Source organism: Budorcas taxicolor, chromosome 17 (genome assembly GCF_023091745.1).
Source record: "Budorcas taxicolor isolate Tak-1 chromosome 17, Takin1.1, whole genome shotgun sequence".
NCBI lineage: Eukaryota > Metazoa > Chordata > Mammalia > Artiodactyla > Bovidae > Budorcas > Budorcas taxicolor.
Genome location: NC_068926.1, coordinates 1,116,115 through 1,136,210, shown reverse-complemented (window position 1 = coordinate 1,136,210; position 20,096 = coordinate 1,116,115). Strand labels below are relative to the sequence as shown.

At 37.1% G+C, this 20,096-nt stretch overlaps 1 protein-coding gene across 1 annotated transcript; it reads right to left on the bottom strand.

Annotated features, from left to right (window-relative positions):
* Positions 1-1,355: 1,355 nt before the first annotated feature.
* Positions 1,356-14,038, bottom strand: MSMO1 (methylsterol monooxygenase 1). The gene is made up of 5 exons (XM_052654869.1): positions 13,784-14,038; positions 8,135-8,283; positions 7,104-7,230; positions 5,143-5,297; positions 1,356-2,286 (listed from the first exon to the last, which is right to left on the bottom strand). The coding sequence occupies exons 1-5, from the start codon at positions 14,036-14,038 to the stop codon at positions 2,091-2,093; spliced, it is 882 nt and encodes a 293-aa protein (XP_052510829.1). The 3' UTR covers positions 1,356-2,090.
* Positions 14,039-20,096: the final 6,058 nt, after the last annotated feature.

Genomic DNA, 20,096 nt, shown 5'->3' with positions numbered 1-20,096 from the left:
GAGAAATATCAACAACCTCAGATATGTAGATAATACCAATTCAATGGCAGAAAGTGAAGAGAAACTAAACAGCCTCCTGATGAAGATGAAAGAGCTGAGTGAAAAGGCTGGCTTAAAACTCAACATTCAAAAAACTAAGAGTACGACATCGAGTCCCACAACTTCACGGCAAATACAAAGGGAAACAATGGAAACAGTGACTTTTATTTTCCTGGGTTTCAAAGTCACTTTGGACAGTGACTGTAGTCATGAAATTAAAAGACGCTTGTTCTTTGGTAGAAAAGTTATGATACACCAAGACAGCATATTAGAAAACAGAGACATTACTTTGTGGACAAAGGTCCATCTAGTCAAGGCTATGGTTTTTCCAGTAGTTATGTATGGATGTGAGAGTTGAACCATAAAGAAGGCTGAGTACTAAAGAAATGATGCTTTCGAACTGTGGTGTTGAAGACTCTTGTGAGTCTCTTGGACAGCAAGGGGGTCAAACTAGTCAACCCTAAAGGAAACCAACCCTGAATATTCATCAGAAGGACTGATGCTGAAGCTCCAATACTTAGACCACCTGATGTGAAGAGCCGACTCATTGGAAAAGACCTTGATGCTGGAAAAGACTGAAGGCGGGAGAAGGGAACAACAGAGGTTGGATGGCATCATTTATTCAATGGACATGATTTGAGCAAACTCCATGAGATAATGAAGGGCAGGGAAGCCTGGCATGCTGCAGTCCATGGTGTTAGAGTAGGACACGACATAGCAACCAAACAACAGCCAGAGTCTCAGCTGCAACTTTCTCAGTCCTTATTTAAACCTCTTAACTGTATATAAAAACAAAAAAATGGTGCATGTGTGCTCAGTCATGTGACTCTTTGCGACCCCATGGACTGTAACCCACCTCACTATTCTGTCCATGGGATTTCCCAGGCAAGAGTACTGGAATGCGCTGCCATTTCCTTTTCCTGGGGATGTCTCCAACCCAGGGATTGAACCCATGTCTCCTGCACTGGCAGGTGGATTTTTTTCCCCTGGGCTACCTACTTGAAATTAAGTCTGCCCTATAAAGTTTGTCTCTATTCTTCCATCTGTATTTTTTCTAGGTGGAGTAAAGAGCTGATTCAATATCCTCCATTTTATTAGGTCAACAGAATTCCCCACAATAGCCTGATAAATGCATGTTGAAACTGTCAAAAAGTTTAAGAAATGAAGCATTTAAAAAGATAAAACTATTCCTTTTGTTACAAAACAATAGTGATTTTTATACTTTTCCTGATAAGAATAAATAAAAGGTTGACAAACGATGTTTTAAATTGGAAATGGAATAATCAAACAAAATCACATTTATTTCAATAGCTCCAAGTGCAAATACAGCAAGCCAGTACACAGTTTCAGGACACTGCTTTAAGTACAAAGAAAACTTGATATACAAAAATGAAAGGGTAAATAGCGGAAATAAAGCTCAATTTTTTAAAAAAGTTCAAGTAACTTGAAAACCTTTAGACTAAAATAGTCTTACATCAATTCATAAATGCCTTAATTTATAGATAACAGTGGTACATTGTAATCAAAAAGGACTTCCCAAAGAGTCACTTCAAACTGGTCAGCTCCAGATAAGAAGAAATTCCTGGCACTGGCTATTCTGGATTTGGCACTCACTCATACTGTACAGACTGGTATAGTTCAATCCATAGCATTTGATTTTTATGCAAATTCCAAAAAGGTATTTAAAGTTCAACAGGAGGCCAACACCACTACCAAGAGTTCCTGAAATGGCCACTATATATTTAAAAGGTTTAAAGACGAATTTTGGCTTCACGCCTATGGTACAATGTTGGGGGAAAGACTTCAATTAATACTCCTTCCATTACTTAAATCCTTTCTGTAAGTTAGCAAAATGGCCCTTAAAACTTCCTCAGGAAAACTGTATTTAAATATATGAAAGCTCCCACTAGGAAATTAATTAAAAGTTGTTAATATTCTTTTAAATCACTTAGTGGCCAAGTCATATGTATATTTCTGCTCCCCAGAAGCAATGTTAGCTACTAGCTTCAATTCAGGAAATGCATATTTTCCGGAAGGTTTATATGAGATGCTTATTCAGTCTTTTTCTCAACTTTCTTCATCTTTTCATTGTAGGCATTAAATTGAGAGTCTGTTCCAAAAATTCTGTCCCACCATGTAAATGTTGAAGCATAGTTTCCAATGAAGTTCATGTGGTGGAAATCATGATGCCGAGAACCAGCATAAAAAGGAATGAGATTTAAAGGGTTGAGAGGAATGTCATAACCACTGAAATGAAAATGATAAAGATTATTAAGGAAGTAAATACACCATCAATAATCAACTTGTTCATTGACCATAATATGCTTGTTAACCATTCAAATAACATTCCACTGTACGTAAGTCACTTATTTCTGACATATTTATAAAAGTTCACAGCAAATGGTACATACTCTAGAAACCACTTTCAGTAATTAAAGAAAAACTTGAACAATTTATAGAATTTAATATTAATATTACAATCAGGAGATGAAGGAAGGATTATAGTAATGAATTCTTAGACACAGATTTTCATGAATTTTTTCTGTTTTAGAGGAATTTGCTTACCAAAGTTTGTAACACCCATAATACTACGTATGTCTTTTAGGAAAAGTTATACAAAATTAGTACCAAGCGTTACAAAGGTTAAATCTGAGGATTACTGTTTTGCAACTTCTTTATTTCTAACTACAAGTTTAAAATCTGGTATCTACAATTATACCATTCTGAACCACCCCAATCCTTCCCTCCCTTGAGCAGGCTGAGAAGGAAGGAAATAGAAAGGAGCAATGGAAAGAAAAAAAGGACACATCATCTACCACTTCTCTGCCTAAGATTAGAAGCATTAATTTTGCTATTTTAATGATTCAGAAATAATTTCTAGAATTTCATATTCTGCTTTCACAGATGAAATAAAAGCTCCCCCCAAAATTCAAAAAATATATAATCATGTTTAAATAATCAATTAGGGTATTGTATTAGGCATTTGAAAAGGAATTAGATAGAAATAATTTACCAAAAAATGCCTTCTAATCAATACAAAGGAAGCATGTGAAATATGCACATAATATTTGTCAGTGGTGGGCAGAAATGTACAGAAGTGTTCTATTTGGTGAAGGCTGGATGTTTCAGTATTTTTTTTCAAGTAAAGGTTAGCTTTAGGGTCATTACAGAAGAATAAAATAATTGCTGGCCTGAATTACACTATTTAACCAATTTTTTTATTAAAACCACAAATACATTTCTTTCAACAGTGTTTCAGGAACATTAAACTTGCTTTTCAAGCAAGGCATGAAATCCAAAAGCCAGAAAAAAAATAAAACTGATAGATTTTACTATATAAAAATTTAAAGCTTCATTACTGCAAAAGTACCATCAAGAATTAAAATTGAAATGACAGATGGGAGAGAAAATATTTACAACATATATAACAAAGTTACCTACTTTGTAATTTCATGTAACAACCATGAAATTAAAAGATGCTTGCTCCTTGGAAGAAAAGCTATGACAAACCTAGACAGCATATTAAAAAGCAGAGACATTACTTTGCCAACTAAGGTCCACCTAGTCAAAGCTATGATTTTCCCAGTAGTCATGTATGGATATGAGTGTTGGACCGTAAAGAAAGCTGAGCGCTGAAGAATTGATGCTTTTGAACTGAGGTGTTGGAGAAGACTCTTGAGAATCCCTTAGACTACAAGGAGATCAAACCAGTCAATCCTAAAAGAAATCAGTCCTGAATATTCAATGGAAGGACTGATGCTGAAGCTCCAATACTTTGGCCACCTGATTCAAGAACCGACTCTGTAGAAAAGACCCTGATGCTGGGAAAGATTGAAGGTAGGAGGAGAAGGGGATGACAGAGGATGAGATGGTTAGATGGCATGATGGACATGAGTTTGAGCAAGCTCCAGGAGTTGGTGATGGACAGGGAAGCCTGGCGTGCTGCAATCCATGGGGTTGCAAAGAGTCAGACATGACTGAGAGACCAAACTGAACTGAACTGAACAAAGCTTACACATGAACCAAAATGTTATAAGTCTCCCTGGTGGCTCAGGCAGTAAAGAATCTGCCTGCAATGCAGGAGAGACCTGGGTTAAATCTCTGTGTTGAGAAGATTCCCTGGAAAAGGGAATGGCTACCCACTCCATCCCTCAGTATTCTTGCCTGGAGAATTTCATGGACCAAGGAGACTCATGGGCTACACAGCATGGGATCACAAAGACTAGGACACAAGAGTTACTAACACTTTCACTTTTTCATAATAGGTTATAAAACATATAACCTAACAAAAAGTAGGCAAGTGATATAAAATGCTAATTCAAAGAAAAAAATAACTTGTCAACAAGCATACAGGCGTGCAGCCTCACCAGTCCCTGGGGAATGCAGATCACAACCCTGAAGGTTCTCTGCTCTCCTAATAACCAAGATTAATGATATTGTCATGTCCAGGCTGGAAAAGGTATCAGAAGCAGGGAAAGCATTCTTGCCGGCTCCTGCTGGGCATGTAAAGAGGGGCCCTTGGGAGGGCAGTTTTGCAGCACTTCCAAAATTTCGTTTCGTTTTCCCAAATAATACATGAATATACTCTCATCATAAAAATGACAACAGTTATAGACAAGAATGCAAAAAATAAGTCTATTATTTGAACTTATCCCCAACGATTATATTCTCCTGTTTTCTTAAAAACAGTAACATTAACAAGGTTTAACTTCTCCTACTATTAGTCTACTTAGAAAAGATAATCTATGACAATGACTACGAGTGTGTAAAATGGGTGAAAGTGGTCAAAGGTATGAACCTCCAACTGTAAGATGACTAAGCCTTGGGCATGTAATGAATAGCATAGAGGCTGAAGTCAACAGTCCTGTGAATTTGAAAGTTGCAAAGAGAGTAAATCTTAAAAGTTCTCATTACACACACACAAAAAAATTGTAACAATGTATAAAGATGGATCAGCAATATATATATCAAACCATTACACTGTATACCTAAAACACAATATGTCAATTACATCTCAATTTAAAAAAATAAGAAAGATAATCTATGACCATGAAGAAAGGATATTTTATGATACCTTCTACCTGAATAGAAACCAAACCTTACCTATGGACATCAATAGTCTCTATCAAACGAACAGTCACCCAGGCCCAAAGAAGAATAACATGGTCACATAAAAGCACGATTCCAATGAAAAATCCAGTTCCAAGAATTATGGTTTCCAGAGGATGTGCATATTCAGCTTCCATTCCAAATGGAGCCTAAAATAAGTAAGAACTGCTTAATATATTGTAATGGTTAATTTTATGTATGAACTTATCTAGGCCATGGTGTCCAGTTGCTTGGTCAAACACCAGTCTAGATTTGGTGTGAAGGTCTATTTTAGATGTGATCAATATTTAATATTTAAATCGGTAAAGAGGATCCTCTATAATGCAGGTGGGCTTCATTCAATCAGCTAAGGGCTTTAAAAGCAAAGACTGAGGCTTCCCAAGGAAAGAAGGAACACTCAAGACTACAGTACAGAAAACCTGTGTGCTTTCCAGCCTGTTGCCCATAGGAATTCAGATTCAGGCCTGCAACATCAAGTCTCTCCTGCATTTCCAGTTAGATGCCCTATAGATTTCAGATTTGCCAGCCCCCACAACTGCATGAGCCAGTTCCTTAAAATAAATCTGTGTGTATGTATCTCCTATTGATTCTTGGAAGAACCCTGACTAATATATACACGTATTTTATTTATTTTCTTTAATATTCTTTTTTTTTCCCCATTTCTTACATGATAGTATACATGTTTCAATGCCATTCTCCCAAATCATCCCACCCTCTCCCTTTCCCACAGAGTCCAAAAGTCTGTTCTTTACATTTGTGTCTCTTTTGCTGTCTGGCATACAGGGTTATCATTACCATCTTTCTAAATTTATTTGTGCTTATCATTTTATAAAACTATATCCCTTCTATATGTTATGATAATACAGTCATCCCTCAGTATTCTAAAGGGATTGGTTCAAGGACCCCCATGGACACCAAACTTTAATAAAAAGGCAGTATTTGGCAGTATTTGCACATAACCTATGCACATCCTCCCATATACATCATCTACAGATTATTTACAAGACCTAATACAATATAAATGCTATGTAATTGTGTAATTGTTGTGAACACAATTTAAATGTTATGTAAATAGTTGCTCATTCAAGGCAAATTCAAGTTTTGCCTTTAGGAACTTTATGAAACTTTTTTCCCAAATATTTTCAATGAGGGTGTCCAGAGGATGTGCATATTCATTCAGTTGGTTGAATTCATGGATTCAGAACCCATGGATATTACAGGTGAACTGTATATCTAGTCATACCTATATAAACATTAACAGTAATTCTCAATAAAGATATCTCTCTGTTTTTACCAAATATTAAAAGGCTTAGGGATGTCCTTAATATGATCTACTTTAATGGTTTGCGATAAAGGCATCAAAACAACTGGCTTGAATTCTACATGTGATTTATGCACCTGAATTTGTTCTGCCAAGAAAGGGATATTTGATTTATCATATCAGGTAATCAGGATCAATGCAGAACATACCAATGAAACAAATCTGACAAAGCTAACTACAAAGCACTTCTGATAAAAAAAAAAAAAAAAATCCCTGTTTTGTGGGAAGAAGTTAGCAATCAGGTGGAAAAGCATTAAAGCTAAGTTGAAAATTGTTTTAAAAACTTAATGATTCAAGGTTTGTTGTTTGGGGTCTCACTTAAATGATCATAACAGTATTAGAGCCTCCATCAAACTGCCAGGTACCCAGCTGTGTGGGTACAGTGCTCTCAATCAAAATACAAAAATGAATATTTTTCTTTCAGGCCTCAATTTACCACGAAATTAGGATACTAGAAAAAATCTGTAGAACTAGCTTTGTGTTCATGTTTATGTGTGTGTGTATTCTAAACAATTATGCCAAAGGAAAATGAAATAAAGACATCACTGACAATTTTTTTAAGTTCAGATTCTTTAAAAAAATAACATTTTTGCCTCAAAGAGTAAAAAATATATTAAAGATAATTCTAACATACCTGAAACTCATGATGAATTTTATGAATATATTTATATATTCTTTTGTGATGTAAAAGCCTATGTAAGAAATAGTGCCAAGTATCCTCAATCACTGCACAGCCAAAACATCTTGCCAAAAGCATGTACCTTTAAGATGAAAATACCGTAATGAGGATAAAATAACTTACTAAAACATTCTAGACTTTTACCTAGGATCACTGCTGGACACTGCATAAAATCAAATACTATCTTGATTTAACTGGTTATATTGATCAAAAAATTATCAAAACAATACATATAGATACAAGCTAGATATATGATACCACCTGAAGAAGGGTTAAAGAGGCTGACCACCATACCAATTCTAATTAAATTAAAAAAATAATAAGTTATAAAATCAGAGCTAAGAAACAAAACTCAAAATTTCTAGGCAAAGAGCAACACTGATAAAGGACTTACTACTCTTAATAGTAAAATCACTTTCTTCTGCCAAAAAGAAGCATTAAGTGCAATGGGCAAAAATATTTTATTTATATAGGAACAAATACACAAATTCTCTTATATGTTGCATATACAGTAATAGGATAAGCACATATCTATATATTGTACATCTATTCAGGTTTAGTCAGAACAAAAAGCTAGAATACAAAAATTATTTGAACATAAATACTTATGCTCAGATTATATATATATATATATACATGTGTGTCTATATGGACAAAATTTTTATAAACTTTACACTCATTTTTTTCATTTTAGACTTAAAATATATTTTTTCTTGGTATAAGCCTCCGTATCCTGTACATAATCATATAACTTCTGTTATAAGAAACTTCTGATGTAAGAAACTCACTCTCCAATAAAGATATTAAAATATAGAAACACATAAAAATGGGAACATTTCAAGTTTCTACTATAGTTTTCTATATTTTATTTACTTCCAAGTTAAGAACAAACATTAACCAAATGAAGAAAGAACGTAATACTAAAGATATTTTAATTGAAAGATAAACCATAACTGAGTATAAAAATCAAATCTTTATCTACATACCATCTTGGCATTGTTTCCCAATCATAGGGAATACTGAAATACTCTGTAAAATAATAAGTTCCACAAATCAACGGAAGCTGGATACAAAAGTGATTAAAGAGAAGCACTTTAAAACATTTCCATTGGTTTTCCCATGTCTCTGGTTTATCCTATGGAGAAAAAAATTAAAACATTTAGTATTAGCCTCTGCTATCAGAAGTTTCACCTGAAAACTAAAAGTAAATTCTTAGCTTTTTCTCTAATGTCTATATGGAACCTGAAATTTGTTATTTAATTAATCCTATGTTATGTAGATTCTGTATTATAATTGCTAAGTTACAGTAACTAAGGCCCAGGAACTATAACACTCACCCCCAACATTCTAAATTCTTGACAAACTATTATCACTACTATAAAAAGATGAAGAAATTGTCAAAACTCAGGTTCAGGCATAATGGTCCAAATGATCTTTAAGCAACACTACAGAATAAGTAAGTCCTGTTTTTGCTGCCCACGGATCATTTACTTTTATCAGGAATTCCAGAGATGAAGACGTGTGTCATGCTACAATCACAGCTGAGTTCTCCCAATTGCTGAGGGAGCTATACACACAGCACTGAAAGCCTTACTACACAGGCAGGCAACACCATTCAGTGGTTTTCACTCCCAGAAATAAGTGCATTTTTCTTCATACACACTGACAGAATTAGCAACTCTGAGCTGAAAGAACTCCAGAAACAAATGTGTCCCGTGGTTCCCAAAGAATGGAGAGCTACTGGCCACAGATGAAGTTCACAGATTAAAGTCAAATGAGCAAATGATCAATGCAGAGAAATGTTCACAAAACCCCATCAGGATTATCAACTTGCTCAGCAAGCCATAAAGAAAAGTGAATATGTATTCAATTCAAAGGGCTGTACTTAGTTAAGAAGTGCTTGTGGGTTTTACAAAAAGATAGTAAATAATAAATAGTTTTTGCTCTTTTAAATGCCCTTACCCCTAAATTCAGAAATCTGCAATGGAAACCACGGACCTCAGCAGAGGCCCAGAGGTCAACCACCTTGCCCAGGAACACATAGGCAGTTATTAGCAGAACTTGGGACTAACTAAAATCTACGGTTCCAGTATTGTTCCTGAAATTCTTTAGAAGAGCTTCCTTCCCTGACAAAAAAGGAAGAGTTCAACTGGTAATCAGTCAGAGTTGGTTCTAACCTCAGGGTCTCTGTGAAGCTCACATCTCAGTCTCAACAATAAAATGAAGGAATTAGGCAAGATTACTTCATAATTTTCTATTTCTGCTCTGAGCATGATCTGACCTTGCTCCTCTGAACTTCCAGTCTGTGACTGGGGACAAAATAAATGAAAGATTCTGGCTTGGGTGGGAAAAGCCACTCTTTTCTCCAAAGAACTATGTTTAACTAACTGGTGACATCTTGGCTAGAATCTAACACTGATGTAGCTGTAGAAATTAACAGAAAAAGAAATCAGTTATAACTTAAAAAAAATCACGATTTACATTTATGAGGGTCACAGGTTTCAGAAAGAATGTTTTTAATGTATAAATCTTTGAGGAAAATTTCTAGAGAATTATTAAGATGTATGACATAAAGAAAAAAAAAATCCTGCAAGGTCTATTTCTTTACTTTCACAGAAGTGAATATCACCCTTCCCCCTAGCAAGCATGTACATTAACTGTCTATTCTATTTCAAAGCAGAATTTTTGGTGTTGCTCCATCAGTGTCAGTGTTTCAGGGTATCTGCCTTCAAAATGCATAAATCTGTAATTAACTTATACTGACTTAATGGCTTGTTTTTTAAATCCCTTTATATTTTGAAAACTTGTATTGATTAATCTTCAGTTAATTTTATTATCAAAAAATCTCAAAGCAGGGACTTTAATGGTTGTGAAACTCAAGAAACACATGCTAAGCACAGACTTGAAGGCTTTCGATCTGTTTATAAGTAACTAGTTGTAAACTAGATTATTGCTTGTCCTTTCTTTTGCCACATTTTTCTCTGGAGTCTTCATAAAATCTTAACTGAAACAGGCCTTTCTCTCTGAAAAAGTTACCACCTCTGCCAGTGAGTCAACTGTAGAGGGCAGAAGGCAGAGAGGGATAGTTTGGCCTGGATAGTCATACAACCAACCAATCAGCCCCATAAATAATGCAGTGGGTGACCCATTGCAGTCAGAATTCCAAACATGCATGAGAACTTAAGACACTCAAACACAATTCTGCCTTTCAAAGCAGGCCTTTTTATAAAAAGCATTTTGGAAATATTGTGTCCTTTATTTACAGTAACAGGATACTCTCCTTTAGGCCACAGCCCTTTTAATTCCTTCTCCCTTTACTCTTTGTTCTTCCCTCCTTTGACCTGGAGTCCACAAGCAGCTGGACCCATGCAGTATCCCCAAAAAGGATCAATGTTAATAGTTGCTTAAAGTGAGACTCACCAGGAGAGGCTACAAAGTGAAGAGACTAATTACAGAGGATGTGTGCTGACTGCCACCAGACATGAACTCAGTGAGTGCAACCTTTAGATGAACATTCCCAAAAGGCCTACTTTACATCAAGACTGTGTGTCCGAGTCTGAGTTTGGCATGACTTTTTGAAAAAAGCTAATAGTAAGCATTAGAAACTATTATAGGTTTACTAAGTGCTGATAAATTCTTTCTTTCTTTAACAATATGGTACAGACTCCTTCCTGAGAACTGTGTCAAACTCTTTAGTTACAAGCGTTCATTATTTTCCCTATGTTTAAACCTGAGAAGATGTACCATGTACGCAAGCTCTCAAGAAACACTTAGTGTACTGAAGCAAATACTGAGAAGTTAGGAACATCATCATTTTTTGGAAGATGACATGAATGCTGCAGAAAAACATGCTATATTTAGAATAAAAACAAAATTTTAACACTCTTGATCAAAGTCTTAGCATATTAACAACACTGAAGAGTTGAGACATTAAGGATTGTAGTGAATTGCAAAATAATACTCACGAAGGAATAAGATTCCCTTCTAGCTAATTCAAAAATTACAATTTATATATGATAAAACTTCTCCATAAAGTGAGTATAAAGGGAGCATATCTCAACATAATAAAGGCCACAGATGATAAGTCCACAGCTATCACAGTCAACGGTGAGAACCTGAAAACATTTCCTCTAAGATCAGGAATAAGATAAGGATGCCCACTTTTATTCAACATAGTATTGGAAGTCTTAGACACAACAATAGGACAAGAAAAAGAAACAAAAGGAATCCAAATTGGAAAGGAAGAAGTAAAACTGTCACTGTCTGCAGATGACATGAAAAATCCTAAAAACACCACCAGAAAACTACTAGAGTTTACCAATGAATTTGGTAAAGTTGTTGGATACAAAATTAATATATAAAACTCGATCAATAGATTTTTATACACTAACAATGAAATTAAGGAAACAATCCCATTTACCATTTCAGCAAAAAGAATACCATACCTAGTAATAAACCTACCTAAAGAGATAAATGATCTGTACTCAAAAAACTCTTAAGACACAGATGAAAGAAACACAAATGGATAACACAAACGGAAAGATACATCATGTTCTTAGATTGGAAGAACTGTTCTATTGAATTGAATTATTATTAAAATGACCACACTACCCAAGGTAATCTGTAGAGTCAATACAATCCCTATCAAAACACCACTGGCATTTTTTTTAGAACTGGAACAAATAATTTTAGTATTTGTATGGGAACACCATAAAACTCATAGAAGACAACACATCACAATAATACCTTTTTAGATCTGTCTCCTAGAGCAAAGGAAACAAGAGCAAAAACAAACAAATGGGACCTAAACTTTAAAGTATGTTTCTCATAGCAAAGGAAACTCCTGACACCACAGGCAACTATTGAACGGGACAAAATATTTGCAAGTTATTTAATTTGCAAGACTGATTAGGGATTAATATCTAAAACATATGATTAGGGCTCATATAATTTGATATAAAAATGAGCATAAGACTTGAACATTTTCCCAAAGACAAACAGATGGTCAATACACACATGAAAAAATACTCAACATCACAAATCATTAAGGAAATGCAAATAAAAATCCCAATGAGATATCACCTCACACCTGTCAGAATGGCTATTATCAAAAAAGACTACAAATACCAATGTTGGTGAGGATGTGAAGAAAAGGGAACCTCGGTACACAGTTGGCACAAATGTAAACTGGTGCAGACACTGTGGACAGTATGGAGGTTCCTCAAAAGACTAAAAATAGAATTATCTTATGACCCATTAATTCCACTCCTGGGTGTATAACTGAAAAAAACAAAAAAAACTAATTAGAAAAGATACAAGCACACCATACATTCACACCAGCATTCTTTACAATGGCCAAGATATGGAAGCAATCTAAGTGTCCATCAACAGATGAATGGTGGAAGAAGACGGGGGTATATACACACAACAGACTACTCAGCCATTAAAAAGAATGAAATTTTGCCAGTGCAACAACGTGGATAGACCTGGAAGGTATTATACTAAGTGAAATAAGTCAGAGAAAGACAAATATGTATGTTATCACTTAGATCTGAGACAAAAACCCGAACGAATGAATAAAACAAGACATAGATTCAGATATAGAGAACAAACTAGAGGTTACAACCAGCAGGGAGTAAGAGGGAAGGAGTGAGATAGAGGTAGGAGATTAAAAAAAGAAGAAGTACAAACTACTACATATAAAATAGTTAAGTAACAAGGCTCTTACTTCCTTGTTACTTCCCTGTTGTTATTTCCCTTGTTAGCTTCCCCGGTGGCTCAGACAGTAAGGGATCCACCTGTAATATGGGAGACCTGGGTTTGATCCCTGGGTTGGGAGGATCCCCTAAAAGAGGGCATGGCAACCCATTCCAGTATTCTTGCCTGGAGAATACTCATGGACAGAGGAGCCTCAAAGGCTACAGTCCATGGGGTTGCAAAGAGTTGGACACAAGTGAGTGACTAAGCACAGCAAAACAAGGATAGCATAGGGAATGTAGCCAGTATTTCCTAATAATGTCAGGTGGAGCATAATGTACAAAAATTCCGAATCACAGTGCTGTGATTCAGCATTGAAACTAACATCTGAAACTAATTTATTGTATATCAACTATAACTCAATAAAAAATTTTTTTAATTAAAACTTATAAACTCAAATTAGATAAACATCACATCTATTGAAGGCACAATTCAACAAATTCTTTCTGAAACCTTATCAGTAATGATCTAGGGTTGTGCTGTGTAATATGGTAGCAACTAGAAATGTGGCTATTGAACATTTTAAATACACTTAGTCTTAACTAAGATGAGCTGAAATTAGTGTAAAATATATGCTAAATTTTGAACACTTATTTTAAGAATAAGAACACAATATATCCCATTAAATACTTTTTAATTTTGATTACTTACTGAAATATAATTGAGATTTACTGGATTAAACTAAATACATTGTGAACATTATTCCCCCCCTTTTGTTATTTTTAATATATTCTAGTAGGAAATTATGTATGCGGCTTCATTACGTGTCTGTTGGACAGCCCTGATGTACAGTCTATTTTCAGTTACAAATTATATTTACTTTAAAAATATTCAACAAGACTAATGATAATACTCCAGTGCAAGTCCATTATACTCACCTTTTGAATTTTGTACTTTTTCATGTAAGGTATAAATTGAAACAAAAATCCAGGTAAACAGAACAAGAAATAAAGGACCTCATGAACGATGAGAGATCCCCACGTTGCAATCTGGAACTTTGTATAATTATTCAACATATAGTTCCAAGCATTTTTAAATGGTTCCTGCAGAGGATTCTCAGGCAAAAGTGAATCTACATATTCCACAGCCAAGGATGCTGAACTAAAGATGCTGATACTTTCATTTGTTGCCATTTTTCAAATCTTTGCAGACAGCCTTATTATTCTGTAAATATAAATAAATAAGTAAATAAGCAAGCTAAACAACAAAATTATGAGATAACAGGTTTTAAAATGCTTCTGATTAATTTTTAAATTGCTAAAGGAGTGCCAGTCTCTCAGGTCCTAAACCCATGATTAAAAACACCAGTCTACAGGATGTCATCACCACCTCCATTTGTAGATAGGATTTAAAAGCCACATGTTAACGTTCAAGAGAAATATCTAAAAAATAGTGGATAAGAAATTTCAAGCCATCTTTAAGGAGACTTATCAGTGTGGTCTCTCAGGAAAAACTTGTAATTTCAAAGACCAATAGCTGGGTTTAAAAGTATCACTAAAGAACCTATTTAGAAAAAGTCTACCAAATATGACTACATAAATACTAAATATTTATAATTGGGAATAAAAAGACAACAATAAAGTCAAAGATCAAACAACAAACTGGAAAAAATATTTCCAAGAATTATGACAAAGGGCTACAATGAGTGCTTTAGAAAAAGCCTAAAAACCCAATAGAAAAATGACAGACTATTCACAGAAAAATAAATACAAATACTAAGCAAATAAACAGCTCAGTTTGACTCAAATAGGAAATGCATCCTAAAACAAAAATTTAGTTTCACAGAGCGCCTAGCAGTAACACTTTGGGGAAACCGGCATCACTGTACATTGTTGATGGGAGGATTAGTTCATTCTTTAAGGAAAAAAACCACAGTATTTATTACAATTCAAAACGAATACACCTTTTGAGCCAGCAATTTTCTCACTTAAGTACACAAAGATGAGCACACTAAGACTGAAGGAAGCATTGCTCACAATAGCAAAAACAAAGAAAAATACAGCAAGATGTTAGGGCCATCAACAAGAAATGAATTAAATAAATTCTATCAGGTCCTTCCAAAGACTGAGGAGGAAGATCTACATATTCTACATAGAAAGACATCTAAGTGAAATAGCAAGTTGCAGAATGTATAGGAAGAGCCTTACCTATGTTTTTGTGAAAAGGTTATGTCTTTATCTATGCACTTTACACATATATACATAGGAGAAACACACAAATAGAAAATGCCTATGCATACATGGTAGGGAGGGGTTATGAAGAGGAGAAAAAATTTACCTTCCATTTTATACCTCTTATAATTTTAATTTTTTCATGAGTATGTTCACTTATAAATAAGCTTAATAGGTCACCAAATCAAAAAACAGAGAAACTTATAAAGAATGTCACTTTCCTAAAAATGTTCACTGATGTCCCTTGTTTATAAATTATGATGGGCCACTCTAAAAATAAATATATTAAACCTCAAAAGCATTCTTAATATTGTTTAAAATGCTCCTTTGTCTTAGAGCACCACCCCATAACCCACTCAACTATGGCCAACCCTTCAATGACACAGCTTTGAACTGTGCAGGCAGGTCCACTTAGACTTAGTTTTTTTTCAAAAAACAAATTGGAAAAACTTGGGGAGATTTGTGACAATTTGAAAAAAACTCACAGATGAACTGCATAGCCTAGAAATATAAAAAAATAAAATAAAGTTAAGTATGTCTTGAATGCATAATACATGAAAATGTGAAAGCGTTAGTCTCTCAGTCGTGTCTGACTCTTTGTGACCCCATGGACTGTAGCGTGCCAGGCTCCTCTGTCCATGGAATTCTCTAAGCAAGAACCCTGGAGTGGGCAATCATTCCCTTCTCTAGGGGATCTTCCCAACCCAGGGATCAAACCTGGGTCTCCTCCATTGCGGGCAGATTCCAAATCTAATAATGTTGAATCAACACCACTTACTAGCTGTGCGACCTTGAGCAAGTTAAGTAACTTCTCTAAGCCTCAGTTTTATTATTTGCAAAATATAAATAATAACAATAACTAGATGATGGGAATCTTTTCATGATGTACATGTATATCAAACCACAATGTACATTTTGCTAACAGAACCTCAATAAAGCTGAAAAAATAAGGAATAACAATATAGTTCTTCTAAAGAGTCCAAGAAATGATACATGTGAAGTACTTATGTTGAGGAGACACATAAGCTATAAGAAGCTAACAATTATTATGCGCTTTATATACACCACTAACTTCTAACAGTGTCACATGCTCTCTCTATATTATAGACTTTACTCCTTACCATAGCTTCAAGGTAGGCACTTTTATTATTTTCATTTTACAGATAAAAACTGAGGTTTAGAAAGATTAATTTTCCCAAATTACAAAAACACTAAGTGGAGGAGTCTGTGCTCTCATCCATTATATCATACTGTGATCCTAAATAATAAAGCACACAATAAATGGTATAGTAAGAGAGGAATAATTCTCAAAGTTCACCCAAGCCTCCTGAAAGAGTATTCCATATAGGCTGTCTTCATTTTCAGATTTCACATCCATTCTCTAGCAATTAAAATCAGTTTTGTATTCTAATCAATGTACTAAATTTACTCTTAATAAAATCACTGTTTCCCAGCTGCCAGATCCAACAAAAATATTTTGGAGTTTATTTTATCTGGCCCTTATGGAAAATTTGATACTTCTCACCTTGATATACCCGCCTTTCTCGCTTCTTGGGATTCACATGTATTCACTCTGATTTAACATGTGGTACTATTTGCAGCCACTGTGCTTCCTGCTGTTCTCACCCTTGATAAATAAATATGATTTATTCAAATCACAAAATCTAGGGAGGAATACAAAGAAGTAACAACACTGTCACAACATCTGTGATAAGAACAATAAAAGGTTGGAAATATAAAACACAGAGGCCCAGGGAACAGATACTAGAGAAAGAAGCATGTAAACTCAAACCTGGAGTGTGGAGGGAAGGCAGTTAAATCTAATTTAACTAGATTAAAAGAGAGTAAAGTGGGCGGGATGGGGTCGATGGGCGGTTTTGAGCAGAAGAAATATCAGTTCTAGAGACTCAACCAGGAGATAAGAAAAGATACAGCACTTTCCCATTTAGTATGTCTGTGGTACAGCTTTTGAGAAAGAAAGGCTCAAGAATTGAGGCTGAACAGTTTCCCAGAGATGCTTGATTTACTCCTTCCAACTATTCTACAGTGTCAGGAGTGATCATATCTGTTCCCTGTTGTGAGAATATGCTGATATCCTCTCTCTCTCTCTAAAACCCCAGGTTCTGATTATCCAAAGTATACTGGCCATCTCCAATTTAGGCAGTCTGGAGGCATGGCAAAGTCAACATGTCCCAAAATTCGGCCACTACTCCTTGCAACCCTTCCCACATACTCCCTCCCTACCTACTTAACTTGGTGAACTGATGCCACTATCTACTTAGTCATCTAGGACAGTATTTTCCAGATCTCTATCTCTGCTGCCTGGATTAAGTTTTCGAACACTTCCCAATTTAGAAACAACTGCTTTAATTAACATTCAGGAGTTTACTCTCTAGATTTAAGGGAGGGAAAAGGATACACTACTGCCAACTGAACAGAAGCAAAAAATAGGTATTAAGGAAGAGAGGAGAGGGGAAATAACGAGTGAATTTTCTCTTTTTCATCCTTGCACAATTGGATTGACTTGAGGTCTGCTACAGACTCAGAAAAAAAAAAAATGTAGTTGTCTGTGGATCCCCCCCTAGAAACTTTGAAGTTTCCCTGTCTCTGAGACCTGCCAGCAGTGCCTGTTGGCCTTTGCCCGGCCCGGACGCCTGGCACCTCCAAGTGTGCCCTTCGTAAACCCTCCCTCTAAAACACGACGCCAGCATTCATGCAAACAGCAGACAGGGTTCAGCCCTTCTGTAGACCTTTAAAGTTTCAGGGAGCGCCTCCCCACAGATGAAACACCTGGGCCTCTGCTCTCCTTTACTCTCAGCTTTTCGCCCCCACACTCCGTACTGATACACCAAGGTCTCTGACTGTCCTCCGCTTCGGGCCTCTCTGGCCACGAAACAGCATCTCTTGCCGGTATAGCCCTCTGCCCAGTTGCTATTCACCCTTTAGAACCCTTCCAGGACGCCCTTCCCACCCGCGCGCCCCGCCGCGCATACAAACAGATCTTGCTTCTTCCTTTTGTAGAACTCTGGTCACTCTGTCACTCTGTGCTGTGACCACTGCCTGGTTCCGACATTAAGAGATTTCCCTCGTTTTCACCAATACCTGCCGCCAGGCCGTCCGTCCCGGCCTCTGTACGCGGGAACCAACCGAGGACCCTCCACCCCAGTCCCTCACCTTGCGCGCCACCCAGTCTCCAGCCGCCGCCTCCAGAGCTGCGCTAGGCGCTACCACTCGAGAGTCGACGGGCTCCTCCGCCGTTATTGGCTTGCGTGGGCTCCGCCCCGCCTTCTGAGAGCCGTGATTGGCCTAGGCAGCTGCCGGCATCGTGTGACTCGAGCGAACGCGGCACTGGAAGCGCGGCCATTGGCTGCTCAGATGGAGTGAGGATCGTGAGAGCTAGGCGTCAGGCCAGTAGCTGGTCCGCCAGCCAGCCTAGGCTGACGCGAGGCCCTGAGACGTCGCCTAGCAACCTCAGCCCCGCCCAGCACCCGCGCCCCTTCCAAGAGCATGCGCACTCGGGGAGTTTGCAGGCGCGCCGGCCCTGAAATCTTTACTATGCGCTGTATTCACTGGCGCCGCTTTAACTCTGTTGCGGCTGAAGTTTAGACCTCTTTCTCGTCCCATCCCCAGCGTCTTTAGATAACACCTGTATGTACGTGGGAAATGGGGAACTCCAAATGCAGCGCGATTCCTGTTTGAGGACGGGAAGCCAAGAGTCGAAGGTTTAGAAGAGACGAGGCGCAGCAGTTGGTTTTGCTGCCAGGGTCGGCCGCCTCCCGCCCCTACGGGGATGCAGAGGTGTGCACGGATGGGGGTAATCCACGAAATTAAGCTTTCGCTTAAGAGAGCCTTTTAAAATTTGCACAAGGGCACTACTCGCTCTCGTTGAAGGCACTTTCTATGCAGGACTGTGCAAACGGGACGCTGTCGCTTCTCATGGCTGTGATCAGACTGATTCTCGTGCCTAACAGGCCAGGTGCCATCTGCTTTAGGAAATCCCTCAACCCATTCATCTAACTATCCCATGTATTTGACACCCACGTCCTTTGTAAAGTATCATGACAGAAAAGTCATATCAAATGGATAGAAATGGGATCTGTCCCTTGAGTGCTCAGAGCTCTGTCTTCAGGAGGCCTGTTGTATCCTGGGGTAGATGCTGTGTTGCACAGCCTAGGTCTCTTCAGGACTGAAGCAGGCCGTCAGTAACCGAGAATGGGTAAAGCCATTTTCCCATGAAGCATTTTTCTTCCCAGGGGAAGTATAACGGCCCAGACTCGCAACCCAGTTTAGGATTCCTTTGACTGGCCCGCTTAGCTCCAGACCCCCACCACCCGCTGTCCCATGGACTGAGGCTGTGGGTGTGACTGGGGTGCTGCCTACTTTTACCTCTGCCTAAACGTGCTGCACTCTGTTAAGGGAGGATTAAGAGCATATGCCATGGGGTCAGACCTACCAGGCTTTGCCACTCATTAGCAGTGTGCTCTTAGATAATTCACTTCTCAAAATTTTAACCAGTACTTATTAAAGTGGGTATTATAATAGTTTTTTTATGACAATAAATGTGACTTGTATGTTAGCCCTTTGCACAGTATCTGGAATACAGGAAGTGCTCAGTAGTACTAAGTCGGTTATTATCCCTGACTTAGAGTCCTGCTTACTAAAGATATATTATTTTTAATATTAGAGAAGATGCAAGTATGTGAAAGGGTCAAATGATTATTTTAAATCTTGGAGATTTAGAACTGAAAGGAAACATAGATATAACTCCAAAAAACAAAACAGAACAGAAATATGCTCATCTCAGTTCCTTCCAGTGAAGAAATGAGAGGCTTCTTCAAACAGGAGGTTAGCTCAAACGGGGGCTCTGTATCAACCTAGAGGGGTGAGATGAGGAGGGAGATGGGAGGGAGGTCCAAAAGGGAGGGGATATATGTATAACTATGGCTGATTGATGTTAAGGTTTGAAAGAAAGCAACAAAATTCTGTAAGGCAATTATCCTTCAGTGAAAAAATAAATTAA